Source organism: Numida meleagris, chromosome 23 (assembly GCF_002078875.1).
Source record: "Numida meleagris isolate 19003 breed g44 Domestic line chromosome 23, NumMel1.0, whole genome shotgun sequence".
In the NCBI taxonomy this organism is placed as follows: Eukaryota; Metazoa; Chordata; class Aves; order Galliformes; family Numididae; genus Numida; species Numida meleagris.
In genome coordinates, this window is record NC_034431.1 from 1,729,320 (window position 1) to 1,751,419 (window position 22,100).

A 22,100-nucleotide genomic window follows, 5' to 3' on the forward strand; every position below is an offset into this window, starting at 1 on the left:
TTAACAGTCTTAACTTATGTAACTTCTTCAATCATTTCTAAATGTTTACTTTATTTCAAACTACCTTCCCTCTAAAGACAGCTTGAACAATATTGAGTTCTTCCTCACGTTCATGTGTTTGGAGCCTAATTATAAGCAAAAGTTACAAGAGAACGTAGCTCTAGCAACAGATCTGCACCTTTTTTTTACCCAAGGTCAAGTCTTTAAAACAAATATGCACTTTAAAACAAATTTTGATGTAGTTAAAGAATGACACAAAGCAAAGATATACTCCATAAAACATTAATATTTTAATGAAAAATCTTAGCTTCATGTTTCTATCCAAAGACACTCAAAACTAGTTTTTTTCTCCCCCCTTAATTTTGACCTATAATGGGACCAGTTTGGATAATTTTTTTTTTTTGTATTTTAGAACATTTTTTTTTAAAGATTAAACAACCAGGCTAGCAAAAAGGTATCCAATACATACTTTTCTTATATCAAACAAGCTAGTATTTCAATACAATGTAACTATACAGAATATATACATTACACATATGATCACAAAGCAAACACTACAGGCTCAGAACAGATTTGAAAAAACATGATATTCACATTGATTACAATAACTCTAAAAATGATTGCAACGTTGAAACGGCACTTAGTTTACAAAAAAAGTCACAAAAATATATATAGCCACCAAGAACTATGGTTCCTGAAAAATACTAATAGCCAGATAGTATTATATAAAATGTGAAGTGTATTTAAACATCGTATACATTAAAAAACAAAACCAAAACCAAAAACCAATTCTGTTAAGTCAATAAACATGCCAAGTAATCTAGCTGTGGCCAGCATCAACAAGAGAAGCTGTACTGTGGATGAGATGACGACTGGATATACGGCTGGTGACTGGAGACTGGCACAGTTAAGGGGGTTTCACTGTTACTAAAATGCACAAAGAAGCCCAACAATAATTTAATTCACATTTTTCCTCCAGCTTTACTCCTTCCCTCTTCGGGGTTTCATCACAGAGCAGCACCTAGAGTGAAGGCACTGCAGGTACAGGGCAAAGAAGCTGTCCAAGAAGTTTGTGTAGCCAGGGCTATACGTCAGAATATCAAAAGCATGCACCAGCTAAATGAATGGTTAAACAAAATCACTCCTCTGGGGACTTCAGCAACCCTCAGGAAGACTGTAGGTACAGTTGCCACACAGGCTGGCAGCACCAGAAACCGACTCGACTTTTTTTTAGTGCAACCAGATTTGTAGTTGAGACCTGTGGGACACTGAATTACTGTGACAGCACATATTGAGTTAACAAAAACCCAGAGCAGTAAGTACTGTTGCATTAAAAGAAATTCACATTTGTTTCTTATGGTACATTTCCTCAAAATACTTTGACTCGACTCCACTTACTCGGGACCTCCGATGTGGCTGAAGCACAGTCTGGCCTTGAACACTCTTATCTGCCATCAAGATGCCATGGAATTCCTTATGTCCATAACTGGAGATGAGAACCCTCCAAAGTTGGGTTTCACCTTGTACGCAAAACTCGAACTTAATCGATCTGAATGAAAATTAGCTATTTTCCATATTCTGATGGTGTGGAAGTTGCAATGGATCTCGGAGCAGCAGGTGCTCCTACCTCTGCATTTTCTCCATCCCTGCAGGGTGCACAAAGCTCCCGTTCTATTTGCATATAAAATGCTTCCTGGTATGTCTCAGAGAGAGACTGGCAATAGTCTCAATGCTCTTACATCCTGGGGCTGGAGGGGAAAGCCAGCAACCAAGAAGCAACTGAAGCCCTCATATAAAAACTTTAAACCATAGCTTAAAAACAATAAAATTTTATCCCGGAAAGGATATATAGGGATCATAGTCTTACAAAATATATCTTACTGCATTGGCAGCTAGTACTTTTTAAAAAAGTTTAAATTCACACCTTTTAGACTCAAGATACACGTGAACCCAGAACCATTTTCAATAACCTTGTCTACTAATCTCTCAGTATGAGAGACGTGACTACACTATCTGTGAGCCTGACAACTGAACTCAAACAGCAGCGAGACAGACAAACCATGAAGAACACACATCACACCCGGTGTAAGAGAAGTGACAAGCAGTTCTGATGGGGAGCTTAGTTTGCTGAACGTGAAGGCAATCCCATGGATTTCCAGGGGAGTTGTGCTATGTGTCTGCATCAAAAAAACAAAGCAAACCCTTACAACTTGGCCAAATCTCCCACACAGCTAAAAGGGAGCTCATTTTTCTTCCTCTCTTTGCAGGGAAATCGAGAGCTTCTGAATTTTATCCCCTCTCCCAAAACACCACATTGAGGCAGAGAAAACAAAATTTCCACTGCCTTCCTGTTTTTCCCATTAGACATACTGCTCTACACAATATGCAAGGGAGAATGACCCCATACAGACTCTGAGAGTCTGGGACCCAAGCACACAGCAGAATCTTGCTAGTTCTGCGGTAGTGAAGGCACTCTACTTGCAAATAAATGGGTGAGGAAAGGATTTACTACTGAGTGAAAAGAATGGTACTGCACAGGAGAAGGACACGCAGAAGTAAAACATGTTTACATCACTTTGTGAATGAATTTGGAGATTACTCGTCGTGGCAGAAACTACTGCAATGGGTCTGATGTGCACCTGTTTGAAGATATTCTCAGGATGGTGAAGGGATTGCAGCATCTCACGATGTATGCTGAGAGAGAGCTGGGACTATTCCACCCAGAGAACAGAAAGCACAGGAGGATCTTACCAATGTGTACGGCTAGCGGATAAAAGGGTGTAAAGATGGAGACAAACTTTTCTCAGTGGGCACAAGCTGAAATACAAGAAATTCCATTTAAGCGTAAGAAGAACTTTTTTAAGGTGAGGGTGCACAAACACCGGAATAGATTATCCAGAGAAGTCATAGGGCTTCTGTCTTTGGAGTTATTCAAAACCTGACAAGACAACGTCCTGAGCCACCCATTCTCACTTAGTCTGCTTTCAGCATGGGGTCTTGGACCATGTGATTTCTAGAGGTCCCTTTCAATCTCAACTATTGTGTGATTCTGTGATGCTGGTCAAGTAGAAATACAAATCCAAACCAAGGAACTTGGGGGCTTTGGGGGAAAAGGACAAAAATGCAGTCCAGGGTTCAAAACACTGATAATGTACTGAAAGAAGCTTTATGATTAATCCCAGGTGCAGTACAAGACAAGTTTCTTCTAGTTTAGATATCTATCTCACTCAATTTGGGATCCAAGTTTTAGCAGCAGAACTTGTTTTAAGATGTTCTACATTTTTACATCTGTCCCGTGAAGAACATCAATATTCCAGAGAACTGAACATTTCCAGCAAGTTAGGGAGGAAAAATAAAAAGCATATTTGTATTTAATTTAAGCTCTATGGAGGAAAGAGATATTAACAAGAAGCACTTACAAACAGGAAAACTAACAAAAAAGCCCAATCCTAAAACAAACAAGCCCTCTAAGAACTCTACTGCCCCTGCAGTGGAATCAGATTGAGAAGTGAGAAAAGCAAAACAAAACAAATGTTACACAGAGATTACAGGGGTGAAAAGAGAATGTGTAACACTGTGCAATGCAAAACGAAACCCATGACTTGCCTCGGACCAAGGTGTTAACTTATTTCTTCTCAAGGAAGAACAGATTAGAACTACAAAGGTAGCGGGGTTTTTATTTTTTCATTTCTCGCTGCTATTTAGAAAGCAGTTTGTCTTCTGACACAAAAATTTAAGACTTTTAAAAATCCAAAATCCAGATATTTCTATTCTGTGTTTGCACATCTCCTCACCAACAGGTGTATTAGCAAAATATCTAATGGGTGAAAATTATCAGATTCTAACAGGAGTTCACGTCCACCTATATCTGACCATTGAACATTACACCTGCACAGCCTCGAACCATGTTTCTGTGTGAGTACTATTTACTACATGAATCACAGAGGAATCGCATAGACCTGGAAAGATGAGTAACAAAAAAGAAAATCCTTTATTTGAGTTCAGTGTCATAGCCCTATAAGTCAAGATAAAACTCATCAAAAGGCATTTTCTTGTCTCACTGGCTTTTCAGTTATAGAAATCAGAAGTGGAAGAGAATTGGTCTTTAAATTCAGCCCATCGAAAAGACACCGGACCGATTCGTAGCACAGCATCACAAAAGACTATTTCTCCTTCAAGCCCTTTTAAGAAGACTTAACAAAGGTAGACAAAAGACTGAACTGTAGCAGAGAACTTCTTTGCAGCATATTTATAAAACACTCGTCGGATCTGGTAGGGAAACTTCACTCCAGTGACATGGAAAGGTCTTAAATTCCAACCGTTTTCACTTTATTTAACTAAAACGTGTATTTTGTACTTAAAACAGAGCAGAGAAAAAGTGCTGAAGACACTGAAACCCTTTCAGCTCTTTTCAAAGGGCAATAAGCTATTTTTCCTTACAAAAGCAGGCTATCAGTGGAAACAACCTAGACTTACAGAGTATTAGCTGCCTAAGCTAACTGAATACAAACTGATCTCGCAATATAATGTGACTTCTGTGTCTTCTGTTTCTTCGGGAGCAACCATTCCTATCAGCTTCATTTCCTCCTCGTGTTTGCATAAAGCAAATCCAGACAGAAAACAATTATTTAAAATCAAGATTCAAAACTAAGGGAGTACATCATGCCTTTGGAATACTAAGATCAAGTAATACCTACTCCCTCAGCATGTCATCTGTAGGCGATAGGCATTTGGCATCAAACACCGAGTTAACTTCAGAAGCAATAAAACAAATAAATCAAAAACCTCCTAATGTATTTCCTAATTTAGCTTTCAAAGCAGTCCTATAACCCAAACAGCCTCAACAAAACAAGAATCACTGCTCTGAAAATCCCATACCCTGAATTTGCAGCTTTTTCTAAATATGGAAAAAATGAAATTCCAAATCTTTCACAATTTATTGCTTACTTGAGCTGTGTATATAGCTGGAGTAATGGCCTTTAATAAACTGAATTGGCAAGGATTTCAAATGTTTTGAAATAGGAACAATTCATCATCGCTATATAGGCTTTCTGTAAACAACCCCTTGTTGGGTTAGCAAGTTGGCCTCTGAAGAGAATAAATTGCCTGTTTTGTCCAAAACAGCCTAATAAAAATCTCAGAAACCATACATGCATATGTATAAAGAAAAAAAAATGTGCAATAATGCAGAAGAGAGCTCTTTTTTTTCCCCCATCTGTAAATTCCCTTTCGTTAGATTTTGGAGATCAGTAAAATACAGTATATATGATAGGAAGAAGTGACCAGATAATCTGGCCAAGTTAGTTAAGAATTTCAGTTTGGGAAAACCTTCGTTTTCACACGTGGTTTCCCTTCTACAGGAAGATACAGTCAGAGATATTCGTCAGGCGTGCATGGTTATACCCTCCTCTAACTCCTCACTTCATTATGCACCACTAGAATTTTCCTCATCATAGTATTTCCATGCCTAACCTTAGCCTGGCAAATCCAGACAGGCTATTTGATCGAGCGGTTTCTAAAAGGACTGAAATGTAAGAAGGAGGAATACCTGGCATGACATCACTTGGTTTGTCAAAACTGATTTATCTTGAGATGAAAAGGGACAATGTGTTTTTAAAAAGTGTGTGACTGTTAGTTTCAAAAATGCTTACCATTTCCAAGAAAAGGGTTACAGTAAGCGCTTTGAAAAACAGCAGGCACAGAGATAGGAAATGTCATTTTTTTTATGCAGAAGATTAAAGCATCCACTCAAAACTAGTCAAAGCTGCTCAATAATGACTTCCAACGCATCCTGTTGTTTGTCATTTCAAAAAGGTTTCCTCTGATTTCTTTCCCTTAACCAGAGGGTCTGCAGAAGCAAGAGAAACTTAATGAGCTGTTCTAACTGTGGAAGAAGAAATAGTTAAAGTGATCTGAATCAGTTGTTCTTCTTTAGAAGTGTATCACAGCTTCCATGATGTTTTGACAAGATCTTTTTGTGCATTCAGTCTTAAATATTTTCACAGAAGTGATCATTCAGTCATGAAAAATAATGTAACATCTGTTGCAGTTTCCTGTTTAAAGCGTAGCTTACAAAGTAAAAAGGGAAAATCTCCCCACTTTTGTTTAAAAAAATTAAATTAAAATGTACAGGACCAAACACAGGCACTTTCCAAAGAACAAAAATGAAACCAAACCATGAATTATTCAATAGTAATAGATGACAGCTCCGGTTTTGGAGGGTCACCTGCGGTTGCCTCAGCAGTGGCGTTAGTCTTTGGCTGCTCTGGCACATCTTCTTCCTTCTCTGCCAACCCACCCAGAGACCCCAAGGGGAAAGTGCTTTCACAATTCTGAGTTGACGAGACCTGTGAAATGACAGGCATTTGGACAGAAGAGTTGCTTTCAAAGCCATGCTCCCCTAGCTCATACTGCCCGAGGGTCTCTTCTTGTTCCTGGTTTAAGTAGTCCGGTACTAGGAAGTCACTAGAAGAGGGGCAAAGGACAGAAGAGAAATGTCACTTCTCACGCAAACATTGGAGGTATCAGTTTCTTTGTATCAGTTACATTATACAAGCTGCATATTACGCTGCACACAGATACTTGTTTCACACTGCTCTCAGATCTTCACAGCAGCATACCTCAAAAGCACTATAACCCAGTTCTCATCTAAACACACAGAAAAAATAATTCCACAACATCTATTTGGCATTGTTGTGCATCCGTATTTCCTGCACAGTAACTTCTTATTTAGACCGTATCACCTTGATGAGAAAGAACGTTAACGATCGGAACATCACATGGCACTGAAAACCTCATTGACAAAAGGGAACACCCAACCATTAAAAATAGAAACAAAAATTAGTGCAGCACTGGCAAAGATGTGGGCCTTTTCCACCCCTGAGATAAGATCCGCCCAAGAAACAGCAGCATTCAGAGTGGACAGGCTGTAAACAGAAGCACGAGGTGAGGAAGCAAAGGTTCTGCTGACAGTATAGGAAGGCTGCCAATTGCAACAGTGCTTTGTGATGTGCACACGCGTCACACTCGTGTGAAAGGAGCTGAATTTCATTTCCTTCCCTGATCCATACCACCTTAGTCCTGTATGGACAACAGTTCTGTAACTATTTAAAGACACCACACTCTGTTAGTCCGATCGTTTAGCAATAGGTTACTTAGGAAATTAAAAAGGTATGGAGTCATGCAATCTTTCCACAATATCCACCATCAAGCAAACACTTAAAACGAAGTCACAAGTCTATTCCCTACGTGAGCAAACAGTCTGTGGACAAGATTTTGAATATTAAATCATATGCAGATCTCCACAGACAGTACAGGACAGAATGCCGTGGCTTAACACCATTAGCCTGCCCACGGATACAACAGAAAACATAAATTAAGTAGCCTAGAAGCTGTTTCTGCGTATCACTGGGTTCTTCAGTGCCCTCCTATGAAGTTTATACACAGATTAGATACAACAGATAGTGGTGCAAGAATGAATTTGACTCAAATTAGCTGGCAACCTGATGAGAGGCACAGCAGGCTGCCCCGAAAGCAGGAAAAGGTGATTTAGGAAAAAAAGGAAATAGGAAAAAAAAAAAAAAAAAAAAAAAAAAAAAAGGAGAAAGGGAAAAAAAAAAATAGAAAAAAAAAGCAAGTTTCCCTGTTAGGTTTTTGCTGTGCACCTCACCTGCTCTGGAAGTAGTTTGCTAGCTCTGATGCTTCATGGTTCAAGCTCCGCAGGTGAACGATTAAATTTCCAGAGTTGGTGAACATGGCGCCACATGTTTTGCACTCGTAAATCCGAGGCTTGCGGATAATGTGCCGGGAAACCCGCATGTGGTGTTTATATTCCCCGAAGGAAGTGAAAGTGGCACTACATATCTGGCACCGGAAACAGCGTTTACCTTCGTGCTTCAGGCGATGCATCTTTAGCGAGTAAGCTCGGGTGAACTTTTTCCCACAGCGGTCACACTGAAATGGTTTAATGCCTGCAAAAAGAGAGCAGCAAACGTTCACCTTCTGTCGTGAGAGATGGCTGGCAAAATGCTTCCAGATTTCTAACAGCGCAAGGACAGGAGCAGCGTCCGCTCACAGCCGAGCACTGATTTAGGAAGAAGCACTCCGGTTAACTTTAAAATGGCAGAACAATTAGCAAGCACATAGCTGCGATTTTTCAGAACCAGCTGCTAATATATTTCATAATGATGCAACCCGTCTTTAAGGCTTACATCTCTTCTTCCTCACAGTTTAAAATGAACATAAGTTTCCACGGATTAGACTATGATTAAGACGCTGTGCCAAAGCCAGAAAGGATCTGATGCAGCTGTCATCTCAAAACAACTTTGAATTCTTTTGATCTTGGGAGATTCTTGTGCCAGACTGGTTCCCAACAATGCAATTATCAGACTACTCCTAATTGCAATGTCTTTTTCTTGCCGCCTCTGGCCTCAGAGTAGTGCTCTGGCAGGGGGGACATTGTGCACAGGGTTTCCCCTGTAATGCAGCAGGAATGGTGTTAAAAAAGTAAAGCAGCAGCCTTTATATTGTGTGGGAACCCTTGTATACAAGAATTTTCAGCAACCTTGCATGACCGACAACTCTCTAAGACGGTTTAAGTTCATGCTTTCCCTTTTTTCTTGTTTTAATGTAGTCGTTCCGTTACTAGTTCATTTTTCGCTTATTATAGGCACTAATGAAACCCCAAAACATATGAGCGCTGCAACGTGCTGCAGCGCCTGAGAGTATGTGATCACACCCAAACAGAACTATTACAACATAAAAGACTGAATCACCAACAAGTTAAATAAAGAGTCTGAACTCCAGAAAGTGTGGAAATCCAAACATGAGGCCAAGAATCTGGAGTATGGAGCTCTAGTCATAATAGGGCTGTCAAGGAATAAAAAAGGTTTTTTTCAAAGGGCTGAATGTGCATCAGTCCAGGCTGTTAATTCCACCAGTCTTTCACTCTGCTTTCCTTATGTTCAAAGTGAGAGCTGAACTTTTAATTGGGGCTTTTACACAGAGAAAGCTGTAGTTAAGGTTACACTGAAACTCCTTGTTAAGCATGTGAAAACAAGTTAATATTCTAGAATATCGTCTCGTGGAGCTTTTCATGCTTGCATACCGTTCAAGGGCACCTATTTCCTCAGATGGTCTGAGGAAAATCTCTTCATCCTCTTTGCTCATGTGAAAACACTTCTAACACTTCCAAGGTCTGAAAACTTCTCTTGCATATTTTGCACAATAATTGCTCTAAAAGAGTAATCTCTTCTAATTTTGCCCATGGGCAGTCAATTGACAAGGCTGCCACAGATGCTTTGCTGAAGCTTTCTGCAGTCAGCTACAACTTTAGCAACATCCTTTGGATAATTTTGCAACTGATACATCCATACAGTTTGCTTTTTTAAATACTACATGTATTTTTACTGCTGGCCTAAATGCATTATGACCATTTTGCTTGAAGGTGTTTGACAAATAACTGCTGACAGTGAAGAAGTTATGCCTCGACATTTGCGGTACAAATGGTACAGCATCTGAGCGCAGGAAAGAGTCAGTCTCAAACTAAGAGATGCTAAACTGTTAAGTTTAGAGCTCAACTATAATAACCCTTCAATACTCCCTTCATTCACTACAATGTCAGTGCTCTTGCTGGATACCAATGAAAAGTCTCAAAAAATATCAACACAGCAAAGACATTAGGAGTTCATACTTAGGTGAGAATTCAAAATGGATGGAACTACTTTGGCATCAAGACTCGGAAGAGGCATTTGTACAAACCATCTGCTGTCTGTACTACGTAGAAACTGAATTCATTATCAAACTAATTCCAAAAACTCCTGAGATCCAAAAACATACGACATTCTTCAATGCAAAGACATGAACACATATTTTCTAATGGCTGCAATTCTCCTCTAAAACACAGCAGACAATTATGATCTCGAAGAGGAAGAATTTCAATCCACATCACTTTCTTCGTATAATAAGAAAGCCAAGTGTACTGTGAGATTTCATCTTAAATCTTTCTTTTGAGAAGAACTTATTCTGATGACTTGCAGGCACGTTTTTTGCAGTGCACACAAATGCTAATCATCCACGAGTGCAGCTTCAGTCAGATCTCATGTATCAGAACAGGCACTCGGTGAGACATACCTCTCTACCCCATCTTTCTGAAATCAGTTCTCTTGCGCCTGGCAAGTGATTAAAAAAAGAACTGCATTACTGTATTTGTGGCACAGTGAGCAAACTTCTGCAATGCCTATCAATTAGTAATTGTTGGAAATAGCACCGTTCCTTACCTGAGTGGATAAGCATGTGTTGTTTTAAGTTCTGAATGCGAGTGAACCGGACCCCGCAGGTTGGACACTGAAAAGGTCTATCGGGACCATTTGGGCTGGGTCTCTCTGTGCTGCTGGTAGAAGGAGCAATGTAGAGTTGGTAGGGATACTGAACGTTCTCCAAACTACAAAGAAAAAATTCACTGATTTACAAGCAAGCTAGAGAAAAAAAATTAGAAGCCATGTCCGTGGAAATCTGAACCCTGAGCATATGAGAAGGAAAAAAAGACTGGCCTATATTTATATGGGAAATCTATTCCTCTGTACAGCTATACGTCTGACCTGCATCCTGAGTTTTGTGTTCATTGAACAGGCAGAATAGCTTGTGTTTTTTTCCTGTACACAACAGGTCTCAACACCAGCTGAATGTAATTTTCAGGCATGGGCATTTTATCATGCATATTGATGATTTACAACCAGTCAGAAGTCCCTGAGGAGGAATTTAAAGAAGTAAATTAGAAAGAAAAGGTTTATTTTGCAGTTTCAGTGATATTTAACAAGGAAATTAAAGCCAATTCATTTTCATTTCAATTCATGTTCCATGAACAAACATTAGCATCTACAGCTACACAGTCCTAAATTTAAAATATTAATCTAATTCATCAATACTTTTCCTTATCTGATTCAGTGAGCTCTATCAGAATACCTCAAGCATTGTGCTAAAAAAACAGCATGCAGACTATAATAACAGAACAGACTAACTTTCAAAGTAATTCATTTAAGACTAATTGCTCCTACACAGCCTCTAGCTGCAAACTTTTTAAGTGTTATAATCCAAGTCCTCTGGCAATGCACTTGCTTCACCAAAGGGCACAGAGAAATAAAAACACTGTGCCGGTACAAACAGAATAACAATAGGAACTTGTACTTACCTGGGATTTCCCTTTCCTGAGCATTAAAGTCTATCTTTTTTTGTCAAAATAGACATTTCAGCTTGCTCACAGCCTGATGGCAGATCAGACGTCACTGGCAGCAGGAATCTGCTCTGACCCTGAATCTCGCCTGAAGGTCACAATTACCATGGCCAAAACAATGCAATTTTACTGAACTCTGATGTCTTAAATGCACGGTGAAAAAAGTACAACAATGTCTCCTGCTGAAGACAGTCAGAAGGTCTCCCTAACTGAACAAATCCCTTGACTGGGACGTCCATCTCAAGCCCACTTTGCTGGTTTTTAGGTAAGGTTGAGTTTCTGGATTTCCAACAGGAATTCCAAAAGGAATTTCACAAATACATTTCTTATCTGACAAAAATCCACAGACCAGATTAGCACAGAAGGACAAGCACTGGGATCATCTCTTTAAAATAACACCTTTTCAAGAACCAAGTGTCTGAATTCTGTGTACAAATGATGGAACTCAGCTGCAAAAGTTCCAGTTGAAAAATTTATCTTGTGAGAGGGCATCAAGCACTGCTTGGTATACACAAGATAAGAGTCTATTGCAGCAGTTTAGCATCAATCAGTCCATAAAATCAATGAGGATTTCTGATTTGACATGGAACTGGAATAATATTTGCCCTAAGAAAAGCTAGCATTGCGATTCGTACCAAATTTTCTTCCTGCATGCTGATAACACTACCCAAACAGGTTCCTCTTACCCACAATAATGGAAAAGCTGTTACCAGGCAGCACAAACCAGATACAGCAAAACATCTCTGGCCGCAGCCAGACCACGTGTTCAGTTAGTGCTGAGCAGGCACCGCAAATGGGCCAAACTGGACCCAGAATGAGTCCTGAGGAGCCATCCAGACAGGCTTAAACTGCACATACACAGCACACTCCTGCTAGGAGAACCCACTGCCCATCCTGTTATTACAAGCCTGCTGAGAGCTGTACCAATTTGTGAAAACTGGACAAGCAACTCTATTGTCCTTTACTTCTTTTTATATGTAATTGGGTCCTAAAGAGCTGTGGAAAAGATAGATGCTGACAAACGTGCTGACCTTTGCTAAGGGGAATACTTTTATGAAGGAAGTTACCAGCTCATATCCTGCACCTGACAGAATGGGGTCTGCCACTTAGGGGTCCAAAAAAGATGCCTCACCACATGCACCTGCAACAAACGAGGTAGTTTTCAAACACAGGTTCTGATTTGCCTAACCAAACTTCTGCCATCAACTCTGGCATTCCTGCTTCTCTTTGTGAGCAGATCATTAGACAAAGAACAGAGTTTACTCAGAGGGTATTCGAGAAATATCACGCCATTTGGCTAAGGGAAAAATCCCTTCAGAAAAGGTTTCCTTGCACTCAGCTAACTGGAGAATTTATAATTAAAACTTAAGCTAATATGTACCAACAGAAGTGACAACTGTGATGCACAAAACTGCTGAAGGGATCACCTGATAGGCAGTAAAGTTCTTGGTCTTAAATGTACATACAGATCTATGCATATAAATGTGTTCAGATAAGAATTACCGTTCGTCATTTGCAAGAATATTTAAACTGCTTTATAGAGAACTTCATCTTCTGGTTCCACATTTCTCAGGTCCTTCCTCCCTCATTTCCTGCACCGTAGGCTTCTGAAGAAGCCAAAGTACACTGTGCTGCTTGAGCTTTCTAGGGAGACACCCGAACTAGGGCAGAAATTAGAAGCCACAGCTCTCCTTTTGTTTCCAGCTTTCTCAGGCTAGCTCATCCACAAAGCCTGTAACAGTGCCAGGTTCTCTGCGACTAAAACTGAAAGGAGATGTGCTATGGGACAGTCGCCCTAGAAGAAATTTAAAATAAAGATTTGGTTTTCTATATGAAAATTTCCTAACGAGAAAGGCTGGTCAGAGCAGATAACAGGCTCTCCAGCCACCAGTGACTGGCACGTCCCTGGCCATTCTTAAATTGCAAGCAGGCTGAAACGTCTATTGGTGATGAAACCGTGCACCTTAGCACAACAAAGAAATTACATTTAAACACAATCATACTGTCTCTTCCCTGCTTCTTTTTCCTCATACATACTCAATTCCTCATGACTTTAAATTTGTGACAAATGGGGCATTTAATAGTTGAGATCTGTCTAACATCTGAGAGGATTTCTCTAACAGATGTATACAAAGATAGACACAGAATACTACTTCAAGTTTTTCCTCTTTTCACCAACAGATTATACATATCTTCAATGATGGAGAACTAAACACTGGCAAATGTAAATGCCAGCATCCTCAGCAAGCCTAGAAATGTCCTCTGTTCGTAAATAACAAGTGTTTTAGACAAGTGGAGGCTCTCGTTATACTGGATGTTAGAGATCTTTTATAACTGTCTTTGCAATCCCTTTTTTAAATGCAGCCATGAACGTGATACAGAGGCTAACGGTTAAACCAGCCAAAGCTGTGTCACATAGCTGTTAGAAAAGTGTGTCAGAATCCAAAAGTGAAACACCGGGGAAAGCATGTGATGAAAATCATTGTGAAACCGTGGTTGTCATACTGAACAGATCCCTGCACGCCTGTTAAACTGACCACGCTTACATGTGACCTGCTCATCAAGAAGGACTGATTACAGAAGATGACCAATCCATTGTGTTAATTATTTAACAGAGAAAATCAAGAGATAAAGCATGCTAAATTTTGAAATATTTATATCCCGATTGCTGCACAGTGAATGACAGGATACATTCACCTGTTGATGTGCCCACCCTGTGCTTGAAAGAATTCAAATGTGCAGTGCTTGAGGGGCTGTCACTACGTATCAGAACACACTGCCCCGGCCTAGCAGGCATTATACACACATCCATGTGAAGGAAAATGACTTGAAAGCATCATTTTACTCATTAAATTGAACAGAAAACCTTAGTTTTGGAGTCTAACATTTTCATAAATACCCAAAACTACTAGTTCTCTTCCTTTTATGGAAACAATGTGCAACGTGTTCATTTTTATGATGGTTCTGATATTCTGAGACTGGTTTATTTCAAACTTGGTCATAAACTCAGGTAAGTACTCCTGCCTTATCTGCATGAAAGACATCTTTTGACAGAAATTCTCAAAGTGTTAAAAGCATTCCATATATTTTGAGTTTTTCCACTCAGTTTGTGTGGAAGTTCTATAATTTTATGGGAAATTTCTGAAATAAATCACTGCTGAAAAGACATGTCACTTGATTTTGTAATTTAAAATTAGCTTAAAAAAAAGCTGGGATTAGTTCTAATGAATGCAACACGTGTTCCTACTACCAATTCAAACCCCAAGTGTCGGATATTTATTTACAGTGAGGTTTTCTAGCAGATCCATAAAGTCTTCTGTCGTACACAAAATCATTTCTAGGCAGTTATTTTCCCTTCAGATTTAATCCTACAATGAGACAGTTTTAGATGGAAATGGCAGGGAAGAATCAGAGCTATGAAAACGCAGCTCTTCATAGTTATCTCTACGGAGTTTCACTTGACACAGTTTCTGGAACAACTCCCAAAGGTTGGCACATCTCAGATCAACTTGTCTAACAAAACACTATGCAAAAGCTAGCTTGTCAATATTTTAAAACTCTTGCTGAGAAACAGAGTAGCTACCTATACACTATACTTGACACATATGACAAAAGCGAAGCAATAAAAGTCAAACCAATCGTGCACAGCCTTGTAAGCCAACTGCAGGTGCACTGCTTTGCTCCAGAAGAACCACCATACATCTTCCACCAAACAGACCCATCTGAGCTCTGCCTCCTGAGCCAGCCTTCCCTTACAAGGGATTCCTACAATAAATTACTGATCTCAACACAGCAAAATCCTGCTAAATATGTAAAGTTAACAACATGCAGCATCTTGGTAAAAAAAAATACAACTACAAGGCTGCCCTGCCTGCTCCTTGTTTTATGGCAACAGAAATGTCTGAGGAAGCCACAATCAGCAATTTCATTTTGTTGTTTTCGTGGCCTTATGTGTCAGCTTAAGCATGCACGTAACAACCACCCCTGTCTCACAAGAAAGATCTTTGAATTATAATCTATTAATATAGAGCAGTGATGAAGAAACAGCAAAAACATGAATATCTTTCTTCACCAGTGTAGCCTGGAAACAGACAGGAAATGAAAAGCAACAAGCAAGTAAATTCTGACTTTCATCACCTACATTCTTCTAAAGCATCCGATCCTTCAGGCACTGATTGTACTTTGATCAACACAGGGAAGTATATGTACGAACAGCTAAACGTTCTGGGACTAGGGCTGGGTAGGTTAATTACAACATACCACTTGCTGCAGAACAGTTTGCACACGACATTGGTACATACCGATCATCATCATCTGCATGAGCGTTAGTGCCAGAGGAACTCTGGAGTGTGGGTAATCCCTCCGTAACCCCCTCGTCCATGGAGCCTAGGCAAAGAAAAAAGGGCGACTTAATGCAAATATGTGCTCAGAAAGGGTTGAGGGGGGAGGTAAATACACATACAGCTTGCTTTGCCAAATCTCTGAGAGTGAGTGCTTCCTGGGTGCTGAGATACTAAAATTATCTTGGGAAAATCACTTAGAAAACTGAGAAGCAACGTGTTCCAACTTCAACTTCTCCTCCGCACAGATTATCTAGCAAATGGACAACTCAATAAAGGGCAAATATTTGGCACACCTAGAAAATGAAAAGAATCTATGTTAAATGCAGTCAGAGTTTATAAAACACATCCAGTACTAACAGAGTGAAGTAGAAATGTTACTTTCACCTAAAGGGCATATTTCATCCGTTTTCAAGACTTCATAAGCAATGGAGTTCAGTTCTGTTACTTTACAAGGCTTTTGCATCCCAAATCTTCTCTTTTTATATGCATTCATTGATAATGCCTTCAATTATTGGTAAGATGCTGTTACAGGAAAAGCCATCCAAAAAATTGCAAATGCAAAACAAAGGAGCCCAAAACATCTGTTTGCATGAGACACATACACACAAAATCATTCAAGAGGTTTGTTCAGTACAGCAACATTTAGACAAGTGGAGCTTTGAAACAGAATCCCATGTAAATGCAGCACTAAATCAAACCTTTTCTAGTTTGGTTATGTGCAACCACTTAGATAAACTTGGTTTGGTTCCCCCTTCAACCTGAGTGCAGAAAGCACAACGGATCTTCTAACATTCCTCCTGTTCTCTGATTATGTCTGTGTGTGTAATGAGAGAGAAGAAAAACGAATGAATGAATTCCACCAGCCTTCAAAAGATTCAGGGCTGCTATCACTTCTCCCCAAAACAGAGGTTCCCAAAACAATATAAGTGTATGACTGGTAGCACACCCATCACGTGGAAGTAGTGTGGAAGGAAGTCCATCTTGCATCCTTGAGACAGAATACTAAACACAGCTTGAGCCTTTCTGAAGCCATGCACCCTCTGGGCTCCTCCTCTAAAACACGCTTGGAAAATAAAGCATCATTAGGTCTACAACGTCAAGTGTCAGACCAAATGTAAAACTGTAGAAACAAAGGCTTACCGTCCTGCTGTGACCCCATGCTACGGGGCTAGTGATGGGAAGAAACGTGCATCTCTAGCAGTTTCAAAATAACATCAGTACAATCCATTTATTAAAATTTTCCTATGAGCTGACAAATTATATTTGGGAAACGCAGCAATATGCAATCTATGAAGTTACAACAGTTAATTCCATTTTGATTTATCCTCCTTTCTCATGCTATACTTAACTAAGTCTACTAAAAAATAATCCCAATTCCTCCTAGGTTTAATTTTATGCCTTCACCTCTCCAATGGAAACTGTGTTAATGAGTTATGAAAGTATCTTCTCAGACATAGCTATTACTGTTGCTGTAATGACTTACTTATCAAGGCCCCGCTTCACATCTTCTGTATTATAAAGTGCCTCCAAATACAATAAATTGCAAATGAGTAATTCTTGAAATTGCTCAGAGTGAAGAAGAGCTTTTTGCAATATCAGAAAGAAAGGCAAGAATACTTTTACAAATGCATTATAAAACACTGAGATAAATATATGCAATTATACAAGGAAAATTTGTTGAGAGGAGAAAGCTGTACTTGAACATATCTTGCTGCCTCCATTTACTGTTCTTTATATTACTGCACAAAGAAATACATCTTCAGGAGGTAAAAAGTGCTTTCTGAGCTACAAAGCTTGCCTTATCATATATCTGATACATGCAAACTGTGCTAAAAATGACAGCGTTGTTTCTCTTACAGGAAAATGTGTATAAAAACTATTATCAGGACAGTTAATAACATTATGCAAAGACTGCTAAGTATTAATTCAAACATTCAAAGACAAAGAATAGACTCGCACACTGAAGATTAGGGCTAGCTAGCATACTGTTTCTCTACGTAGCCCTTTAAAGAAGAACATGCTGTACTAATATCCCCAATAACAGACATGTTAAGCTTAAACATTATCATCAGTAAGGCCTGAGATCCTCCGCTCCATACTGTCACAAATGGTCAGCAACATGACCTCAGTGGTACAAACCCCAGAACAGGAAAGAGAAAATGCAAGATTTTCCATCAAACACCATGCAGCTCCAAGACAGATTCCTCTTGAAGATGGATATGTAAAGCTGCTTGTCAACAGAAATCCTTTCACAGATTTTGCAATTTTCAGCAAGAGCAAGGTACAGCAAGGTGCCTGGGTATGACAGGATGTTTCAAAGGATTTCTTGTAATCTAGAAATTCTACCTGGTTTATTCCTTCAAGCTTCTTGGATATGATATTTCTAGTTAGTAAAATCCCCTCCTTACACTATTTTTACCCAATACACTATTTTTAACTTTACCTAATCATCATTTGTACTTGTTCTATTCTGTCTGTCGCTGTACAATTATGCTGATGTAATAATTTGCATCTCTGATCACTTGGCCCCAGTGAGGTATGCTCCGTGTTCCTACTACAATGAGTTTACAGCTGAGTCAAACAAGATGTGTTTTTGAACAAAGATCGCTTTTCCTGGAAACTACCCATTAAGGAAACTTTCTTTTAGTTTTCAATCTATGCGTTATTTTGGCAAGCTACACACAAAGATTTACCAATCCTTAGCTTAAGTCTGCTCCTCAGAAAAGGTTAACAGCACTCCCTGCACGAAATAAAACATTTTGATTTGGAAAAGGCATTACCAACCTAAAATGTCAACACAAGAGCTACATAAACTGATGAACAGGAACAAGATGAAGCCTTGAAGGATGGCACGAAGGGAGGATGGTTTCATTTCTTCTTAGTGAATATTACCTGAGCTAGTTTAACAGCACAGACAAGCCTAGAATGGTCAGCTTCACTTTCTGCAGAGAATGCACCACAGCGCTGAGCTCACCAAAGAAAAAGAATTTATGCAGGCTACATTTATTTACTTTATTTTAGTTTGTTTTAATTAACTGACATAGCCTTTCATGTAAACATTACTTGGATGAAGCAGACCGGCACATTCTGCACTCCTATGGTTTTCTAATAAAATAGGCTTTATTGAACATCTTTCAGTAAACAAACTCTACCAAACACAGGTCAAGCCACTTAACTGAAGGCAAAATAGCTGGCTCGGGCAGAATTTTGGTAATTAAGTTAGATATATTGCAAGAGGCCTGACCTACTAATAGCCATTCAATGCATTCTGTGCAAAGAGAAAAAATAGATGATTACCGTAACAATCTTTAAATATTAGCTATTAATAAGCAACAGCCTGCTAGAAGAACTCAAAACCAGCTTCAAACTGTCCTTCAGGGAAAAAGGTTTCTCACAGCAACTGGCAGTATTTGGAGAAGCAACTTGAGAACCAAATCCCACAGAAATGGAAAGATACTCAATATTATGACTGTGTGGTTTTGCCTTCGTCTGGGACATTAAGATGACAGTGTTCCACCACTTATTTTGCAAATCTTCTTACAAAGGCTCTCTGTCATGGCTATACAAGATCTCGTGTCTGGTGCGAAGAACCATTCTGTCCCTCTGTGGCTAGGAGCCATAAGCCTTTCAAATTTGGTGATAGAATTTAACTGAGATCATGCTTTGTGATACTGCCGCCAACAAGATTTCTGTTTCCCCAGTCAAGCAACCAGAGGTAAAATGGGGTTATTAATCTCTTCTGAATCATCAAGAGATCTACCACCAGCCTTACCTTCTTAGCTGTGTTTCACAGTTATTTCAAGAGCTCTAAGTCCCATGCTCCCACCATGGTTTATATGTAACATTTCATTAAATAGATAAAAAATACAGTTTCACAAAACTAAAATTTGAACATCAGCAGATTTCCCCCAATAACATCGCAATTATCACAATTATATGCGCACTTATCTACTCATACATGCATCTAACCCCAGCAATGGTCATACCTATAGAGGAAGATTGTGGGCTGATCAGGAGATCCTCCTGAACTTGCTCGCTTCCTGGGACTGTCTGCTGGTCACTCAGAGAACTCTGGGATGCGCTAACAGGCTGCGATACCTCCTCATGAACCTCCTCATCACTTAACCTTTCCACTTTGACACGCACGTCTTCTTCAATCACAAGGGGTGAATTGGCTTTTGTGCTCTCACACGTCACGTAATCTGCAATTCTTCTGTTTGACTCGGAGGGCCCAGGCATTTCCAAAGTCCTAGAGTTCTCCGCCTGCTTCACTTTCTCAGACTGAAGTCTTCGATCAATTCCAAAAGGAAAAGTCCACGGAAAAGCTAAGGAGGAGTCCACGGGCTGACTTCTGGACTCTGGGTAAGAAGTCGAAGGATTCAGCACTTGGGGGGAACTCGTTTGTGTGTTGCACTTAACAGGGCTCTCAGGAGACATAACTATGTAGCTTTTGCGCTTTCTTCGTGATTCTCGGCAAACAGGAATGGCTCTTTCCACTACACTGCATTCAGAAGAAACTGGAGAAAGGCTGCCATCTCGAGAAGTAAAATTGCAGTTTGCATTATTCTCCTGCCCTGCATCGAGCACCTTCTCTTGCTGGCTGTTGGGCGTATTCCATAAGATGCTCGACTTCATGAACTCTGAGCATGTGCTAGCAACACTGAACATTTGCATATAGCTGGCTGCCGCCAACACATCAATAATGTTTTCGGTATTAATGGATAACGTTGCTGTGTAAGCGTATTCCAGAAGAGGAATAAAACCAGTCACTGTCACGTGGTGCAGGTCCAGCACGCTCTTGCTCTCGTCTTCTGCTTGGCCAACGAGTTTGGAACGGAAGAAGTCGCTGCAAGCTGCCAACACCACCTTGTGAGCCCTGAAGATTTTGTCCTGCACACGGATGGTGATGTCACAGAAATGTCCATCGTTGCGGAGCATGTTCAGCTTTCCAAGCATCTCCTGACTGTGAGCAGGGGAATTATGAGTGAATGTTTTAACACCCATTTTTTCACCTTTCTGCCAGCGTTCTTTCCACATATGAGAGATCACAGGTAGCCTAAAAAACAAAGAGAAAAGCTGTCACTTTCATTTCTGGAAGCAGAAGTTAAGTGGCTTCATGATTATAAGACTGCGCGCAGAAAATTCACCGGAATTCTCTAGGGTCGTGGTTTCTTTTAAGATCCAGACTGTACAGTGGATTAACTCTACAGAAATGCAATTACTTACTCGTAGTTTTCAAAAACACAGACAAAATGATTCGCACTCTATCACTAATATCATCTTCCACGTTTCTGCTACTGTCCAGTCAAAACAAACTCCCAGCACAGCTGAGAGAAAAACAAGTGTCTAACACTGAAAAGAAAGCATCTTTGAAACCATCATCCATGCACGAAATCCCTATTTTTACTTTCTGAACTCAGGAAACTATTGCTCATGGCTCTTAAGCCTGAGAGACTTTGTCAAACCATTCTTTTAAGCAGAATAGACATTTTATTGTTCCACTTACAAGTGTGAAGGAGCAGGCAAATATCCCAGAGAAGGCATTTAATAGCAGAAGAATTTTAGAGAAACTACAGCGTGCATTTTCAGAGGGCAGAGTTCAAGCTAGTAAACAGAAAATAATTGTTGCCAATAGCTCAGCTTTACTGCAGTACGGCAGGTACCGATTGCCTAATGCTGATTTATGCATGTGAAAAATGAACAAGGAGAGCAACTTTCTTACAAAAAATACACTCTGCCTTCTTAGGGACCAGTTCTCTTCGATGTGAAGAAGCAAATGCATGGGACTTGGGCAATGTCCTGAAGGACCAGAAGGGACCGTATGCCCCACAGTCTGGCAGAGTTTTAAGGCTGTGTCTGTATCCCAAACCAGAATGCCTCTGCTTTGACGAAGCTGATCCATGACTTAGTTCCTCTGTGATACACAGAAAACTGTGCCACGCTAGGTGCAGTATGCCTAGACATCTCCTGCCCCTGCATGGGAACTTCTGTGGCCCCAAAGCTGTCCCTCCTAGCAGAGGGAAAAGCATATTAAAAAAAAAACCAACAACCCTAAGTTCATACGTTCACTCAAACTGTTTCTGAATTATTCCACTGCAAAGGAAAAACAAGCTGTAACGTTATACCTTGCTAAGGCCCCCAAGCTTCCATGCAGTCTTCTGTGTTCTATGTGACTCACACAATTAACACGATACAGAAACATCATCTGGTAAAGTTGGTGGTTGAACATCAGTAACATAATTGGATCTGATTATTTCCTGGAGTCAGTCGGCTTATTCGCATCGTCCTTCGCTTCCCCCTCACGTGTATACAAAGCTGCATCACTCTTTCAAACTGTTCATGTGGAGCTTTACAGATACAAAGAGCACTGCAAGTTTGGAACAACTTACCACAAACCTCGGCACATGTTTAAATGGCGGCTGTCAGAGCCTGCCCTGTTCTACAGGGCTGCTTCTTGTTCCTTTGATTTCACTTTTGATACTGCAAACCCTCTCACATCGAGGAAAAATATCTATTCTAGAGAACAG

At 40.0% G+C, this 22,100-nt stretch overlaps 1 protein-coding gene across 21 annotated transcripts in view; it reads right to left on the reverse strand.

The window, feature by feature from the left end:
- The window catches only part of ZBTB44 (zinc finger and BTB domain containing 44), a 64,172-nt gene that overhangs the window by 25,306 nt on the left and 16,766 nt on the right, over positions 1–22,100 (reverse strand). For 15 of the 21 annotated variants that reach the window (XM_021376287.1, XM_021376295.1, XM_021376290.1 and 12 more), the window contains exons 2-5: positions 19,560–20,629; positions 15,532–15,616; positions 10,278–10,441; positions 7,887–7,970 (exon numbers count right to left, since the gene is read on the reverse strand). In XM_021376287.1, the coding sequence (XP_021231962.1) occupies positions 7,887–7,970; positions 10,278–10,441; positions 15,532–15,616; positions 19,560–20,610 (1,384 nt within the window). In that variant the 5' untranslated portion in view covers positions 20,611–20,629. Of the gene's footprint in view, positions 1–268; positions 6,466–7,669; positions 7,971–10,277; positions 10,442–15,531; positions 15,617–19,559; positions 20,630–22,100 lie in introns of those variants that run through there. The other 6 variants (XM_021376281.1, XM_021376282.1, XM_021376284.1 and 3 more) reach the window with 5 other exon arrangements.